At 37.8% G+C, this 19,311-nt stretch overlaps 1 protein-coding gene across 2 annotated transcripts in view; it reads left to right on the forward strand.

The window, feature by feature from the left end:
• The window catches only part of LOC148072036 (A disintegrin and metalloproteinase with thrombospondin motifs 2), a 115,358-nt gene that overhangs the window by 74,805 nt on the left and 21,242 nt on the right, over window positions 1–19,311 (forward strand). For both annotated transcript variants that reach the window (XM_087799014.1, XM_087799016.1), the window contains exons 4-8: window positions 8,126–8,331; window positions 15,086–15,169; window positions 17,101–17,257; window positions 18,930–19,035; window positions 19,111–19,254. In XM_087799014.1, the coding sequence (XP_087655140.1) occupies window positions 8,126–8,331; window positions 15,086–15,169; window positions 17,101–17,257; window positions 18,930–19,035; window positions 19,111–19,254 (697 nt within the window). The remainder of the gene's footprint in view (window positions 1–8,125; window positions 8,332–15,085; window positions 15,170–17,100; window positions 17,258–18,929; window positions 19,036–19,110; window positions 19,255–19,311) is intronic.

Raw genomic sequence — 19,311 nt, forward strand, 5'->3', positions numbered from 1 at the left:
GCTTGGAAATGTGGCTTGCACCAAGGGTACATATAGGCCCCTGTGGGTTACCTACATGGACTAAAACGGTAGATATTCTATACAGGATACCACGTAGCCTACATGGTATACCATGGTGGGTAGCTTACGTGGACTACCAGAGTGAATAGCTTACATGAGATAGGTAGCCTACATGGGATTAGGTTAGGTTAGGTAGAACTTTATTGATGTAAAATACAACGGATACAACGGTAGGTAGTCTACAGGGGCTGCCATGGTACGTAGCCTACATGATATACCATGGTTGTTAGCTTAATGGGCTTCCACAGTAGTTAGCCTATATAGAATACCATAGTATCTAGCCTACATGGGATACAACGGTTAGTAGTCTACGGGGACTGCATCAGTACGTAGCCTACATGGTATACCATGGTGGGTAGCTTAAATGGGCTAAGACAGTAGTTAGCCTATATGAGATACGATGGTTGGTATCTTACACAGGCAACCACAGTGAATAGCTTACATGGGATAGGTAGCCTATATGGGATACAATGGTAGGTAGCCTAAACAGGATACCATGGTGGGGAGCATACATAGGCTACCACAGTGCATAGCTTACCAGGGCTACCACAGTAGTTAGCCTACATGGGATGCCACGGTAGGTAGTGTACGGAGGCTACCACAATATGTAGCTTACATGGGCTACCACAGTAGTTAGCCTTTATAGGATACCATAGTATGTAGCCTATATGGGATATGACGGTGGGTATCTTACACAGGCAACCACAGTGAATAGCTTGCATGGGATAGGTAGCCTACATGGGATTCAACGTTAGGTAATCTACGCGGGCTACCATGGTAGGTAGCCTAAATGCAATACCATGGTGGGTAGCTTACACAGGCTACCACTGTGCATAGCTTACATGGGCTACCACGGTAGGTAGCCTACATTGACTACCATAGTAGGTTGCTAACATAAGCTACCACAGCATGAAGACTACAAGGGCTACCACGGTAGGAAACTTACAGCGGCTACTGATGTATGTTGGCTATCTTCTACTAGCTTTACGTTTAAAAAATAAAATAATAATAATAATTTTACCAGTCTAAAGTGCAAAATTCAATCACGCTAATCTTGTTTGGTAAAAAGAAAAGAAAGCAGTATATATGTGGCAAGCGATAAGGTTCCACGACACTGGGGGGAGCCGGAAACAATCTTTCCAATCCCATGCATTGAAAATGTTGTTTAATTCTACTTTGTAACTCTTAATTTCAAATGACTGTATTTAATTTACTTTCAATATAAGAGAAAGAAGTGCGAGGCATGTTTCAGGTGATGGTGGATTGTGATATAAATAAAGTTTTCGGTGATTTAACTGACTGAACCCGTGTTTTGTAAACGTGGTCTGATGTATTAACGACAAAAAAGCAGTCGGTGGGCACATTGTGAATCATATCACGTCCCCAATTAGTGGTATTTGTGACAGCGTCAATCTCAACCCTCTGCGGAGCTTGTTTCTTTTGTTGTGCTGTGAATGTGTAACTACAAATCATAGACTTTGATGCATTCACGAGCGTCTCCTTGTGAGCGGCGTGGAGGAGAATCGGTGTGCATGACTGCACCTCCCTGGCACCTCTACCCGCCGCCGACAGAGGCTGTTATGTAAGAGAGAGGAGCTAAAGGTTGCCCTGTCTGCTGAACCTCCAGAAGTCCTGGTACATGAAGCTGCAGTGGTCGTCCTCGCCTGCTGAGCGTGAAGCTCGAGAATAAATAGTCCAGCTCTCGTCCATGTTCACGCTTCTGTGATGCACGGGTTATTATTTTGATCTTTTCGGTTTTAAAGTCAAGAGTAAATAAATAAAAATAAACAAACCAATTTTTTAGATAAGCCAAGAAAAATGTTCTTATGGTTGTAATACTGAATCCGAACTGTAGGGACAGTGTTTGACTCTCAAGTTGTGATTTTTCAAAAGAGAAACCTTTTTAAATCATGTGACCACAACGGATGGATTCGGGATTTTAACAGAGGTTAATTTAAATAATACAGATCCAAAAATGTGTGTGTGCGTATATATATATATATATAAGATTTTTGAAAAAGTTCTTTAATATTTTCCCTTTTGTTCATTATTAGATTGTGTACAAAAATATTTAAATATACTGTATATTATATATATATATTTTAATATTTTTAAAGAAGTAATAATAATCACATTAAAAAAAAATTGGTCATTATCATATATTGTAAAACAAATATTTGATTTTAAATTATAAATGTGTTTTTTTCTTCGTTTTTTGGGTCATAATGTTGAGTAAAAGAAACGAATTGCTAACATGTTAATTTTCTTCTTTCTTTTTTGGTCTTTAATATATTCTTAAGCAATATTTAAAAAAGAAAATAGTAATAGTACTCAAATTTGTAATTAAACTTTTTTTTTCTATTTTGGTTGTTATCAAATATTGTAAAAAAAAAAAAATGGTTTCGCTTTTTTTTTTAAATTATAATAATGTGTTAAAAAATATATATATATAAATATAAATTACTCACTAACTTACCCATTATTATTTCTTAAGTTCTTTATTTTGTGTGTAACATGTTAGGGAAACAAATGACTAGGAAATACATAATTTCTGAATATAAAGGAAAGAAATTATGTTAAATTAAAACTTTTATTCTGAAATATTACTCTATGTTTTCTCCTGCGAGCTCAGAGGTAAAGACGACGTTGAGGCTCCAGTGTTGTGAGCAGATGAAGCAGAAATGTTGGTCGTCTGCTGATAAGTCATGGCTTTGACGAGTCGTAAAAGTGTCTCTGAGGAGACGAGATGATCGTGCCCGGAGCTCTGTGACCAGCATGTGTCTGTAAATGAATTCATTAATGTGATCTCAGGTTAGCACTAAGACTTCTCTGCACACACACTCACACACACACACACACATGGCAAGAACTATTCTTAGCCATTGACTTTAATTACCACAAAGTAAATATATATATTTTTTAATTAAAATAATGTTTATAGGTGTCACATTTGATTCTTTTTTATTTGTTCTTGATATAAATTCATACATTAATGGGAAAACAATTCATTTGTTGTCAAATCAAAAAGAGAGTTTCTGGGCATTTAATATTTAATTTATATTAAAAAAAACAAACTATTACAAACAAATAAAATGGGACGACGTCGTTTTGTAGATTTTATTTTATTTGTATTATTAGTATGTATGTATTAGACATGAACTATTTAAGTAAGAGTACTATGAGCACAATTTATCGCTTTAAAAAATATATATTTTAACAATAAATAAATAAAAATAACTTGTTTTTCTTATCCTAAAATGTGTTTTTGTTCTTTGCATTTTTGTTTGTTTTGTTTACAGCGTCAAACCATGGAATGGACTTGATAGATGTTCAATTGAAATAAATGATATATTTGTATTTAATTATTTAATTTAATACATTTAAATTCAAAAAGTGTAGAAATAGTTATAAAACATAATTATTATTTACTAAAATAAGTTTACGTTATATAATAGTTTCATATTGAATAAGGAAGTAATGAATAATGCACAAAACGTTTAATTAAATAAATAAAATAATAAAAATGTAAAAAATATTGCAACATTTTTGTATTTTTCGTTTTTTTTCTGTAGTTTCCTTCCCTCGTGGCCCCAAATACATCTATGCAAACAGCTGCATTTGGCCCCCTGGTCACACTTTTTCTCAGATCTATCTTAGATGTAATATATAAATAAGCATTTTTAGAAAGCAAATACTTTTTTTCAAAAGTAATTTAATATAATAAAGAGATACTATACTGTAGTAACATACTTTTTATTATTTTATTTATTTAATCAAATACTTTATCGTCAGTAATAAGTCAACGGGGGACAAAAGTTTGCAATTTAAAAATAACTAGTTAAATATTTGCTTTAAAATGCGTTTAAAATTCCAAATATGATACAAAAAAGTGAAATATATTCATTTAAAAACATGTTTTTAAACATCAACTCCCTATTTTACCAGATACATTCATAAATATATTTCATAAATAAGAAATATTTCCCTGGTTTGACTCTGGCGTCTCACGTTCAAGAGTCCAGTCGTAGTAAAAATGCTTCTTGACTCGGCCTCGTCCACTCCTGACTCGCCACGTTCCGACTTGTTGCCTCCACCTCCCGCCTCTCCACCTGCTTCTCCTCGTGTTCTGCAAGCGAGCAGACAATCTTGACATTTTGCAAAAGGTTGAAAGACAAAGAATCTTAGTCTCCCTAATAAGGCCGAGCGTCAGAACCCCGCCTTGCATGAGAATCGCGGCTTGAGGTTTGAGCGTGAGGCAGGTTACGCCGGGATAAATATGGCAGCAAATGTAAATGAGGATTGAGCGTCGTCGGGGGGGAAGAGAGGGCGAGAGGGTGAGAGGTGTGGGAGGGAAGGAAGGGAAGGAAGGGAGGGTGAGAAATAAACCAGGATTGTTATGATCCATCTTCAGCTGTAGGTTGTGATGCTTCAGAGGTTAATGTTGTTGTTGTTCCGTGAGGAACACGAACCACGGACATGGATGTTGGGAAGGTGAGCGATACCGGCTGTCACGGCAGGAGCCTGGAGCAGAACTTCTGCACGAGCCAAGGTCCTCCTGGTGTCATCCATCACAGCCCTCGTGCTCCACCTCTCACCCGTGCTCGCCCTCTCGCCGTCGAGTTATCAAACCCACAACAAGACGCCCCAGAATGACAGAGAAGAACTGATATAGTCGTTAGCATATGAGCTAGCTTTAGCGCACTTGAAGTCCATGTCTAGTTTTAAGTCTCATTTTAAAAAGTAAAAACCAATGAGGTTCAGAAAGTCCTGGAGATTTTCCAAGTCTTTTTCAAAGTCAGCCTAATTTTTTTTAATGTATTTTTTTTTATCTAATATTCATCTGTCTTCTCTAAAATGTAAACAAGAGAATATTTTTTACAATCTTTTACCTCGAATTTGGTTTTATTTTTGAATTTTAAATCATTCAACGTGTTTTTTAAAGCAGCGTTGGTAACATTTGAGCAGTAAGAGCAATGACGGCAATTGCATTTGTTTCCATAATGGCTGAAGTACTGAGAGAACTTAATAGGAAGGCAAAACTTTTTTTTTTTTTAAGTTCCAGCATTAGGCTTTTTTTAATCTTCTTGTAAACAAATGCATATGTTTACGGCATTGTAATTACATTGTTCTATCAGTAGGGGGAGCCAGAACAAATTATTTAAATGTTACATAGTGGGGCTTTAAAGAAAATATGCCCACGATACTATATGAACAATTCAAATAATTTACAGTATCTAAAGTAGACAGTAATCGTTAACCCTTGTGTTATCTGGGGTTCAAAGTGACCCAGTGGCCCGAAAAAAATGTGTTTGTGGTATCCCTTGTGTTGATGAATGACCTCCACCACTCCATATGTATTTCTGGGAGCCAGGGAGGTCGTCCAACTTGACCCAGAGACAACAGAAGGGATACCACAAACACATTTGTGTTGGGGCCTTCGGGTCACCTTGACCCAGAGACATTACAAGGGATACCTCAAACACATTTGTTTTCGGGCCACCAGGTCATCTTGACCAAAAGATAACATAGGGGATACTACAAACACATTTGTGTGGGGGCCCGCAGGTCACCTTGACCCAGATTTTACAAAAGTGATACTTTGGAGATTTTTGCGAGTTTTGTATTTATTATTTTATTGTCCCTCCTGAACATGTACATAAGTAAAGTCATATATATAATGTTAACTTTGTGTAGTAATGTTTTTGTTCAATATTTATTTAACAGGTTCATTTAAGTGTTTTACTTCAGATTTTTTTTTACATTTTTTACTTATTTTAATTCATTAAAAACATGTCTTTAAAGCAGCAATTGGTAACATAACAAAAAATATTTGATCTTTTCAATCTTACATAGTGTAACATAGTGTAACATAAAAAGGTTCAGAGCACAATCGTACACCGTCGAAAATCGCTAAATATTTTCTCTATTATTCTTGAAGTCGAAAACAAAAATCTAAACAAGGTTAACGGATAAAACCGTCAATCCAAATTAATCCTAACACGGGTGTGAACCTGTGTAGCTGGGACATGCAACCTGAGGCCACAGAAGTGCCGTGTCTCACTAGAAACCCCCGAAACAAAAATCGAGAAACGTCTCCAAACTTCATGTCTTCGGAGCTAAATTGGAAAAGCCTGTCCAGACCCGGACACGAAAAGACGTCCCCGCACGAGCCGTCCTGCTCTTGGGAGTCTCTGGCCGGAGTCAGACCGGGTTAGTGCTTTGTCGGGTCCGCCGAGACCCCGTGTTCGAGTCTGCACGACTTGGCTTTCCTTCACGCTAGACCATGTTGAGTAGCAGGACGACGACAGTGGCTTCAAACGGCGTCTCTTGCTCCGGATGAAAGAGAATTCATGGTAAATAGTTTGTAACTTGAGTCGCGGCGACGCCTTTAAAAACAAACACCGAAGACTTTCTTTCATTCATGCGTGTTTTCTTAAGTGTAGAAGAAGAGCAGGCCGGGTGAGCCGTCGCTATCTTTGACTTTAGAAAAGCACCATCTGCTACTTTTATTCAGCCGGGAGTGGAAATATTTGCTTCATCAGGAAGAGATTTGTGAACGGTGTCTGCAGCGTTAGCATCTACTACGACGCTCCCGCGCGCGCCGTCTGCTAGCGTCGTGTGGCGGCGACTTGTGTTTGTTTTTAATGATGATTTCATTTATTTTATTGAATTCAAATGACATGAACCATTAGTTTAACATTTTTTAATGGCTTAAAATAAAGCATCATTTGTTGGGAAAACAAAACAGCAGGGGTGTCAAATCCCGCCTGGAGCTACATTTTAAATACAGTCCAAGTGTGGGAATAAATATATACTATTATTTAAGTCTATTATTGGCACCGAATATCAACTTTTATCCGTTTCTTTTATTTATAGAAGTGTCTGGATCAATTTTATGATTATAATCTTGGATCGAAGTCGGATCGAGGTACATTAGATGATTTTAATTTGCTTTAATTCTATTTTAAACTTTTAAAATTGTTTTATTATAGTTGAAAATTGTTTGATTATAGTTGAAAATTGTTTGATTATAGTTGAAAATTGTTTGATTTAAGTTGAAAATTGTTTGATTAAAGTTGAAAATTGTTTGATTATCGTTGAAAATTGTTTGATTTCAATTAAAAATTGTTTAATTATAGTTAGGAATTGTTTAATTATAGTGAAAGATTGTTTGATTTTAGTTGAAAATTGTTTGATTATAGTTGAAAATTGTTTAATTACAGTTGAAAATTGTTTGATTTCAATTAAAAATTGTTTAATTATAGTTGAAAATTGTTTAATTATAGTGAAAGATTGTTTGATTTTAGTTGAAAATTGTTTGATTATAGTGGAAAATTGTTTGATTATAGTTGAAAATTGTTTGATTTCAATTAAAAATTGTTTAATTATAGTTGAAAATTGTTTAATTATTGTGAAAGATTGTTTGATTTTAGTTGAAAATTGTTTGATTATAGTTGAAAATTGTTTAATTATAGTGAAAGATTGTTTGATTACAGTTGAAAATTGTTTGATTTCAATTAAAAATTGTTTAATTATAGTTGAAAATTGTTTAATTATAGTGAAAGATTGTTTGATTTTAGTTGAAAATTGTTTGATTATAGTTGAAAATTGTTTGATTATAGTTGAAAATTGTTTGATTATAGTTGAAAATTGTTTGATTATAGTGAAAGATTATATCATTATAGTAGAAAATTGTTTGGTTTCAGTTGAATTTTTTTTGATTATAGTTGAAAATTGTTTGTTTATTATTTGAAAATTGTTTGATTATTATTTGAAATTGTTTGATTACAGTTGAAAATTGTATAATAAAAGCACTTGTGAACCAAGTAAAGTTAAGTTTAAAATAAAAATATACACATATAATTCCATGTAATGTATGTAATGCCTGTTATACAATAAAAGGTATATTTATACAATGAAAAAAAAAATTAGTTAAATCACTAATATTGTTTTGAATTTACATGAAACCGAAATGGAAATTAAAGTATTAAAGTCGTATTAAAACAATTTAAATCTTGATTTTATGATTTTTTTAAAATCCATTAACATGGTGTTCTTCCCGCAGGTGCACACCTGGCCGGGCTGATGGACCTGGACTCCCTGTACCGTGGCGTGGAGCGCAGCATCAACCACACTCGAGCAGGACGCGCCCGCAGACAGACCAGCGAGCGCGCCTACAACATCGAGGTGCTGCTGGGCGTAGACGACTCGGTGGTCCAGTTCCACGGGAAGGAGGACGTCCAGAAGTACCTGCTGACGCTCATGAACATCGTGAGTTCCTCCTCAAGAATTTCACCTGTAATTTTGTAAAACTGACAGAAATAATAATAATAAAAAAAACAACCTCTAACTAGTTAATTAAGTGATTTACTTTTTATCTTACCTAGAGATTTTTAGGTATATTTGCATATGATCCTGAGGTATCTCTAAGATACATTGTGGTATATTTCGATACTATAGCCATATAGATGTGTAGTGTCTCGCAAGTACTTGACTTTAGCTTTAATTTGTTTTGAAACCAAATTTTGTCCAAACATCTGCTTTAAAAGCAGCTAGAGTCCTCTGTATCTTCTCATCCTCAGTCATCACCAGGATTTCGCACGATTTCCTTCCTTTCGCTGCCATCTAGCGGCCGGAAGAGTAACTGCAACACAAAAATGAGCAACGCCTTGAATATTTACATGTGAATTGTATAGAAATTGAAAAATGTTTAAATGGAATAGTTTGGAAACATAAACCATAAAAAAAAACTAGGATTTAAAAAATAAATATGATTATAACATTTATAAACCTACTAATTAAAAAAAATAAAAAATTATCCAACACATTACTCTGGAATATTGCTACTCTGTCATGAACTAAAACGATATTTAATGAGATTTTAGGAATGTGATTAATTTTTAGAGAAGACAATCGATACGAATATTGATAAGAATATTGATAAGGTATCGTGGAAAAAAACAACAACATTGCAATTTTTGAGAGAAGCCATGAAGTTTTTGTTTCTTTTCATTTCAATCCCACACAAGGAAACTCCGATTAAAAAAATCAGCACTAATATTATTCAACAGTTTTTTAGAATTTAAAAGACGGAAATAAAATAGGGGGAAGCAAGAAAGTTGACACACACACACACACACACACACACACACACACACACACACACACACACACACACACACACACACACACACACACACACACACACACACACACACACACACCTACAGGTCTTACAAAAGGAAAAAGGGATTCAATTTCCTTTTCTGCATGTCCTCATCCAGCAATCAGCCACGGGTAATCCTTTCTTCTCCACCTGAATATGATGAGATTTCATCTTTGTGTCGCTCTGTGTGTGTGTGTGTGTGTGTGCGTGAGTGTGTGTGTATGAGTTGACCCGCGTGATCCGAGGGGCTCCACATATCATTTCATCACATCGTGTCATGTCATCATGGATCTCTTGTGTGTGTGTGTGTGTGTGTGTGTGTGTGTGTGTGTGTGTGGGTTAGTGTGTGTGTGTGTGGGGGGGTGTGTGTGTGTGAGAGCAGCAACAGCATCCTCTCACTCACAGGTGTTTAGTCTGGGAGTGTGTAGGTGTGACACTGAACACACCGCACACTTTAATCTTTGCAAATTAAACCTGCAAGGAGAAGCGAGTGTGTGTGTGTGTGTGTGTGTGTGTGTGTGTGTGTGTGTGTGTGTGTGTGTGAGTGTGAGTGTGAGTGTGTGTGTGTGCGCGTGCGAGGCAGCAATCTCCAACTGTTAAGCGGGTGCGAGTGTACGCCACACCTCTTTGTCTGAGCCGAAGAACAAGAGCCTCAGCCTCCGCTTTTAGACCCCGGTGAGACGATCCGGGTGAGGGGGGGGGGGTGCGTTTGAAGCCCACCTTCTCGTCGGTGAGGAATCGTTGGGTGAGCGAGTATTTTAAAAACGGAATAAATTACCGACAGGAGGATAAACAGAAAATAAATAAATAAGTAAGAGATGCCACCCACGCGCGCCATCGCTGCGACTTGAAAGTTACTTCAGCTCAGGCGCGTGTTTTTTTTTTTCCTGCTGTCGCGTGTTCACCTGAAGTCTTACAATAAAATGAGATAAAGTGTGTCATGCATCGTTGGGTTATTGTTTTGGAGCGTTTTTGCAGCGTCCATTTTAAGCATGCAACTCTGTCCTAAAGCACTTTGCAAGGATGTTCATCAAGTGTGGCTTCACTCCACACAGTACAACAAAAATTAGATTTTTTTTAAATGTCGTATTAATAAACAAAATATACTTAATATATCGAAAAAATCACATCACATTAAAACATATGATCACATTTTATTATATATATATATATATATAAAAAAGACTCTTATTTATTGCTTTTATTATTATTTTATTCTTTACAACTTAATTTAATAATAAAAATAATAATAATAATGTTTTTGTTTTATTCTCACTATTAGTGTACACTGTGACTAGAACTACTAAATGTTAAAATCATTTATCTTAACATTATATTTAAGAAATTAAAAGCAAAAACTTATTTAAATAGAAGTCAAATTTTTTTTTAATTTTTTTTAATTTTAAAGGACAGTATTTGAAATATCTTTATATTTCAATGAACTTTGATTCAATTTTTTATTATTATTATTATTATTATATAATTAAGTTTTAAAAAATGTAATGGTCCTTATTATTTATTATTTATTATTTATTATTTATTATTTATTATTTATTATTTATTATTTATTTAGATTAATTAAGCGCTTTGTGACCCTGGTCTAGAAAAGCGCTATAAAAATATAAATTACTTACATACTTATTACGGACCACGTGTCGCACTCAAAATGGTCCCAACCATGTCACTTCCTGGTTTGAACGATTTACTTTCCTGATTGGCTGACATGTACGTAGCTTAGTTTTTAATTTGGTATCGGCAAAAAAAAACGTTTTTCTGGGTTTTCGATTTGTTAAATCCATGTGAACCTCATTTAAATAACGGTCATGACGTGACCATGTCAGCCAATCAGGAAGCTTTATCAGAGCAGGAAGTAGAATGGACGGCAGCTTGGAAAAATATGGCCGACGTTTATCGGAGGTTGTCAATATCTATTTATATCAAATATTAAGTGCAATATAGATGAATTATATTATTATTATTATGATAAAGATGCTTTTATAAACGCTACATTCGAGTCTGTGGAAGTGGAAGATCTGCGCGTCTCACCTCCGCTCAGGTGTGAATCACATGATCAGCGGCTATGAATAGTGTGTGACGAAGACGCTCGGGACTGACTTTTTTTTTTAATATACAGTATGTCATTAAAAGCACGCGCGGATTAAAGCACATTGTCATCAGCACATGTGTGAATCAGCAGGTGTGAGGGGAAGCATCTCAAGTGCGATCTGGTGAGCGACAGCCTGGAGGATCAAACTCTGGGTTCGCAACTACTGTCTGTTTCCATATGTTCTTACGAAACACAAATCTGTCTTATTTTTGCTTCTTCACGTGACGCCAAAATGTATCTTTGATGACTTGTGTGTTTTTTAAAAACCTCACCCGTCGGATGGTAAACACCGGGAGCTCTTAGCTCGATTGTTAATGTCTGAAATAGATTAGAAACAAGTTTCTGTCGTGTCTTGTGTCGCTTAGCGACCACCTCAATGTCAGGTTAGTGGCAGCACTTGTGTTGTACTTTTTTGATTTGCCTCCGAATGGAATCAAAATAATCGACTTTTTTTTTTTTTGGGTTTAAATCCGCGACTCCTGTGCGACGTCCCCGCGTCATCGTACCTTGCTCTCCGCGTTACCTCGTGTCTTTGTCAGCGACGCGTCCGTCGGCTTCCTCATTATCTGCGTCTGTTTGTACATCCATCGCCTCATTAGACGCCTCACAGTCGCCGAGGACAGCAGGCTCCGGCTCCCACGCCAACCTCTGCCTTTTTCATCTGCCGTCCAACAAGTTCCCTCACGGAGCCACGTTCCTGTAGTTTGGGCTCGTTAGTGCTCACCTGGTTGTTTAGTGTCATGACATGTGGACGCTGACGGTAGAAACATACACTATAAAATACAATGAAAACAGGCACATACACCATCCCAACACAAAAATAGAAATATAGACATACACCATTACAACACAAAAAAGAAACACACACATACACCGTCCAACACATAAATAACAACACACACATACACCATACCAACACATAAATAACAACACACACATGAACCATTACAACACAAAAAAAAGGACATACACCATCCCACAACAAGAATAGAAACACACACATACACCGTTCCAAGACAAAAATAAAAACACACACAAACTATCCCAACACAAAAATGGAAACACACACATACATCGTCCTAACACATAAATAACAACACACACAAAAACCATTACAACACAAAAATAGAAACACACACATACACCATCCAACACATAAATAACAACACACACATACACCATTACAACACAAAAAAATAAACACAGACATACACCATCCCACAAAAAAATAGAAACACACACATTCACCGTTCCAAGACAAAAATAGAATCACACATAAACTATCCCAACACAAAAATGGAAACTCAGACGTACACCATCCCACAAAAAAAATAGAAACACACACATTCACCGTTCCAAGACAAAAATAAAAACACACACAAACTATCCCAACACAAAAATGGAAACACAGATGTACACCATCCCAACATAGAAATAGAAATACAGACATACACCATTCCATCACAAAAATAGAAAGACACACATACACCATTCAACACATAAATAACAACAAACACATACACCATCCAACACATAAATAACAACACACACATACACCATTACAACACAAAAATAGAAAGACACACATACACCATCCAACACATAAATAACAACAAACACATACACCATCCAACACATAAATAACAACACACACATACACCATTACAACACAAAAATTGAAACACACACATACACCATTACAACACAAAAAAATAAACTCACACATACACCATTACAACACAAACAAATAAATGCACACATACACCGTTCCAAGACAAAAATAGAAAAGCACACATAAACTATCCCGACACAAATATAGAACCACACACATACGCCATCCCAGCACAAAAATATGAACACACACATACACTGTCCAAACACTAAAATAGAAACACACACATACACCGTCTAAACACTAAAATAGAAGCACACACATACACCGTCCAAACACTAAAATAGAAACACACACATACACCGTCCAAACACTAAAATAGAAGCACACACATACACCGTCCAAACACTAAAATAGAAACACACACATACACCGTCCAAACACTAAAAATAGAAGCACACACATACACAATCCCAGCACAAAAATACAAACACACACATATTCCATCCCAGCACAAAAATAGAAACACACACATACACCATTACTACACAAAAAAATAAACACACACATACACCATTACAACACAAAAGTGGAAACTCAGACGTACACCATCCCAATACAAAAATAGAAACACACACATACACCATTCCAACACGAAAATAGAAGCACACACATACACCGTCCAAACACTAAAATAGAAGCACACACATACACTGTCCCAACACAAAATAGAAACACACACATACACCATCCCAACACAAACATAGAAATACACACATACACCATTCCAACACAAAAATAGAAACACACACATACACCATCCCAACACAAACATAGAAATACACACATACACCATTCCAACACAAAAATAGAAACACACACATACACCATCCCAACACAAACATAGAAATACACACATACACCATTCCAACACAAAATAGAAACACACACATACACCATCCCAACACAAACATAGAAATACACACATACACCATTCCAACACAAAAATAGAAACACACACATACACCATCCCGACACAAATATAGAAACACAGACATACACAGTCCCAACACAAAAATAGAAACACACACATACACCATTCCAACACTAAAATAGAAGCACACACATACACCGTCCAAACACTAAAATAGAAGCACACACATACACTGTCCCAACACAAAATAGAAACACACACATACACCATCCCAACACAAACATAGAAATACACACATACACCATTCCAACACAAAAATAGAAACACACACATACACCATCCCGACACAAATATAGAAACACAGACATACACCATTCCAACCCAAAAATAGAAACACACACATACACCAGTCCAACACAAAAATAGAAACACACACATACACCAGTCCACCACAAAAATAGAAACACACACATACACCAGTCCAACACAAAAAATAGAAACACACACATACACCAGTCCAACACAAAAATAGAAACACACAGATACACCAGTCCAACACAAAAATAGAAACACACACATATACCATTATAACACAAAATAGAAGCACACACATACACCATCCCAACACAAAAATAGAAACACACACATACACCATTCAGACAGAAAAATAGAATCACAGACGTAGACCAGTCCAACACAAAAATAGAAACAAACACATACACCAGTCCAACACAAATTTAGAAAACAACACATACACCATCCCAACACAAAAAATAATAACTCACACATACGCCATCGAAACACAAAAACAGTTACACACATTCACCATCCCAAAAATAAGGACTAATTAATCGCAATGAATTGCATCATTAGAAACTGGTATTTAACAGTTTTAAGAATTAAAAACATGAAGAGAATCATTCAAACTCTCACACACACATGTACACACTCATTGGGGAAATATTATATATAGTAAATATCGATCCAGTATTGTGGAAAAAATAATTGTGATATATCAGTGTATGGATATTTTTAATGGTAGCACGTATGAAGTTTACGAAACAAAAAGTCGTCGTACAATAATGTGTATTTCTTGAAACCAACTTGTTCATAGTATAAACCTGCGTTTACGTTGACATTGTTCTAAACCCGGCTGAACCTTCTCGTGGTTTCTATTCACCGCCGTCTCGTCCCGTCCGTGTCCAGGTGAACGAGATCTACCACGACCATTCTTTGGGAGCAAAGATCAACGTGGTTCTGGTGCGGATCATCATGCTGGGATACGGGAAGGTAAGACCCGGTCGATGCACTTGTTTTTCCGCTGCGAGGTCACGTGTTCTTGATGTCTACTGTAAAGATACACACTTACGAACCAACACACACACACACGGATGCCTGCAGCTCGTTATTCCGCTGGACTGAGCAAAAAAGAGGAACTAAAAGCAAGCGTTGTCCCCGGGGGACTGTTTTTTAAGTCGCACGCCTTCACAGTTCAGCACCAAAGCACACAGAAAACTCCTGTTACGCAATCAGCTCTTCCTCCCAGCGGACTGCAGCACTGAATCATGGGAAGTCCAGGCGAAGACGCACAATCAATGATCGCCCTCCCTCATTCATAAACCGGAGGAAGAGTGTCCTCCTCTTCTTCTTCTTCTCCGTCTTCTTCTCCTCCTTCTCCTGGTGTCTGCAGAGAGGAGCGATAAAGAGGAACGACGGTAACACAACGAGGGCCCAGTATCAGCCTCAGGATGACAACAGTCTAATTATGTTATTGCCAGATTGTTGCTCCGTGATACACTCGTGGTCTCGCCGCACACACACACTCTCACACACACACTCACACACACACACTTGCATTGGTCATTCTGGTCCAGCTCTCTTGCAGCTCCAGCCAAAGCTCCGGCTGTCCATCATCCCCAATTACTGTGGCAACGGAGTAGCACTCTGACAGTGTGCAGATTGCCTCGGTGACCCTGAATGCAGCACAGCCCTGCACCTACGATGAGGCGGACGCACACACACACACACACACACACACACACGTGAAACACATTTTAAAACACACACACTGGGAGGACGGATTCACACATGCAGCCGCAGCCGTCCACATGTTTCTTCACACTCTTTGTTCAGCTGTTCCCTCCGTCTTCATGCAGAGGTGTCGAGGGTGTGAAGGAAGGACTGGTGTCGACTTTTGTTGAGGAGATGAACACAATTAACTGTTCAAATGTGTCGCACAAACTACTTGAAAGACTCACAAATGTTGTGTTTTTACTTACAAGAGTCATGGTCAACACCTTCGTTAAGTGTTTGAGCTCAGCTTACCACCAGTACACACAAATACACACCTCCGCTGCACACAAATACACACCACCAGTACACACAAATACACACCATAACTACACACAAATACACACCACCACTACACACAAATACACACCACCAGTACACACAAATACACACCATAACTACACACAAATACACACCACCAGTACACACACATTCACACCATAACTACACACAAATACACACCACCACTACACACAAATACACACCATAACTACATACAAATACACACCACCACTACACACAAATACACACCTCCACTACACACAAATACACACCATAACTACATACAAATACACACCACCACTACACACAAACACACACCACCAATACACACAAATACACACCATAACTACATACAAATACACACCACCACTACACTCAAATACACACCTCCACTACACACAAATACACACCTCCACTACACACAAACACACACCATAACTACACGCAAATACACACCAGCACTACACACAAATACACACCATAACTACATACAAATACACACCACCACTACACTAATACACACCACCACTACACACAAACACACACATCCACTACACATAAACACAGACCTCTAAACACAAACACACAACCACTACACATAAACATACACCATCACTACACACAAACACACACCTCTAAACACTAAGACACACATCACTACACACAAACACATACCACAACTACACTGAAACGCACACTACCATCACACAAACACACACCATCACTACACACAAACACACACCATCACTACACACAAACACACACCACCACTACAAACTAACACACACCACTGAAAGTACTATAGTCCAATCCAGAAAACCTCTAAGGATGTGAAGTAATTCTACTTCCTGTCCGTCTGTCGTTCTCAGTCCATGAGTCTGATCGAACTGGGAAACCCGTCCCAGAGTCTGGAGAACGTGTGTCGCTGGGCTTTCCTGCAGCAGAAGCAGGACACGGGAGACGCCGAGTATCACGACCACGCCATCTTCCTGACGCGCCAGGAGTTCGGGCCGACCGGAATGCAAGGTAACGTGGAACCACCCGAGTTCTTCCTCGGACCAGGAAGTCCTCCTCCCTCTCTCACCTCACATGGCCGTCTAGTTTCTGTGGCTTTGGTGGTTTTTCTCGTGCGCCGGAGCGCAGGCTAACACGGGGGCCCAGGGGAAGGGCCTCTAAAGGCAGTCGCCCGGCGTTCCTGCAGCCCTTCAGCTGCCCTTGGGCTCCAAGAAAATCAATAATCGGAGCAGAGACGGTTTCAGGATTATGTCGGCTCATGGTGGACCAGAACGGACGTGTCTTTACTGAACATTAAGTCGAGGGAAAAAACCCTTTTATGAATTCGGGATAATTAAAATACACTTAATGCATCAGAAGCTCCACAAACTGTGACGAATTAAATGAACCATTTTGTTTAACATGAATTATGGGATGTGTAGGTCTTTGTAGCAAATCTGAATTTATTAACTCCGTGATTAACACAACAGCTACATCTGGATTAAAAATATATTTATTGTTCACTAATTTACGTGTTTACTTAAACAAAGAATAGAAATAAGGTCTGGTTTATAGTCAATGGTGTTACTTGTACAAGTGAGAAAAGAACATAGTTTACATGTCTGTCCGAATTATGGTTTTGTTGCTGAAAAATCAACAATGCATGAATAAGTTAATACAGTTGAGGTTTTGCTGTTTCCTTAAGAGCTGAGACTATAAAAGTCTCATAAAATAATGTTAAACTATTAACTTTAAGTCAATGTATAGCAGGGGTGGCTGGAAAAAATATTTTCTCACCAACCACATTATATATTGTGACTGTCAACGGTCAAAACATAAAAGTACAAAAAAAAAAAGTTTATTGTTCGTTAATTAGCACTTTTACTTAAACAAATAATAGAAATCAGATCTGGTTTCAAGTCAATCGTTTACTTGTACAAGTGAGAAAAGAACAGAGTTAACATGCCTGTCTGAGTCCTTTCTGAAGCACAGAGCCAGGTTTTGACCAAACACTCAAAGTTGGTGTTAAGCAGTGATAAAAATACTAAAGATCATCCAAATATTCGCTCAAAATATTTTGAAATATTCAACAAAAGTACAAAGGAAAAAAAAGGGTTAAAGTAAAAACTAAACATAAAAATTAAACAAGAGGTATTTAGAGTTATTCTAATAATAAACACAAAAAAACTTGAGCCGAGCTTCGCTCATGTCTGATCCAGAGGCATCTGTCAATGGGTTTTTTGGGAAACATTTCAGGAAATATGTCGCAGCTTTTCAACCAATGAGAGCCCAGACTTTCCAGTGACATATGCAGAAGGGAAAAATAAGAATGGCCATTTAATTTTCTTAAAATCTTTCAAATTAGAAAAAAGCCCATTTAAAAATTCCAATAACTTTAAACCCACTCCTACCAGATTGATCCACATTATTGAGACGCAACGTTCACTTTGTTGCTGAAAACAAAATCGCTTTGGTTGAATATGAAAAGAGCCATAGTTGTTGCAGTGCATTATGGGACATGTGAGTGCTGGCAGTGCTTTCTTTGGCTAGGACGATAATGGTAGATAATATGATAACATCTCTGCCCTCAAGCCTCAAGTTTTAGGATGTATACGATGTGCAAAATGTAGCGACACACATTCAAGAGATTCCCCAACTTCCCACTTCAAAACTGGAGAGTGTAACATGTCTGTCTGGTTGCTAGGTTACGCCCCCGTCACAGGGATGTGTCACCCGGTGAGGAGCTGCACTTTGAACCACGAGGACGGGTTTTCCTCCGCCTTCGTGGTGGCTCACGAGACCGGACACGTGTAAGAGACGCCGACGAGACGCCGCTTTTAGACCAACCTTTCATTCCCACTGACGTTGTCGTGTCGCTGCTGCAGACTCGGGATGGAGCACGACGGTCAAGGCAACCGCTGTGGAGACGAGGTGCACATGGGAAGCATCATGGCTCCTCTGGTCCAGGCCGCCTTCCACCGCTTCCACTGGTCCAGATGTAGCATGCAGGAGCTGGGACGCTATCTCCAGTGAGACCCCGAGTCACATCGGACTCTTTAAATATCTGGTTTTCTAATTTTCGCTCT

The sequence above is a fragment of the Callionymus lyra genome, chromosome 9 (genome assembly GCF_982586985.1).
Source record: "Callionymus lyra chromosome 9, fCalLyr1.hap1.1, whole genome shotgun sequence".
In the NCBI taxonomy this organism is placed as follows: domain Eukaryota; kingdom Metazoa; phylum Chordata; class Actinopteri; order Syngnathiformes; family Callionymidae; genus Callionymus; species Callionymus lyra.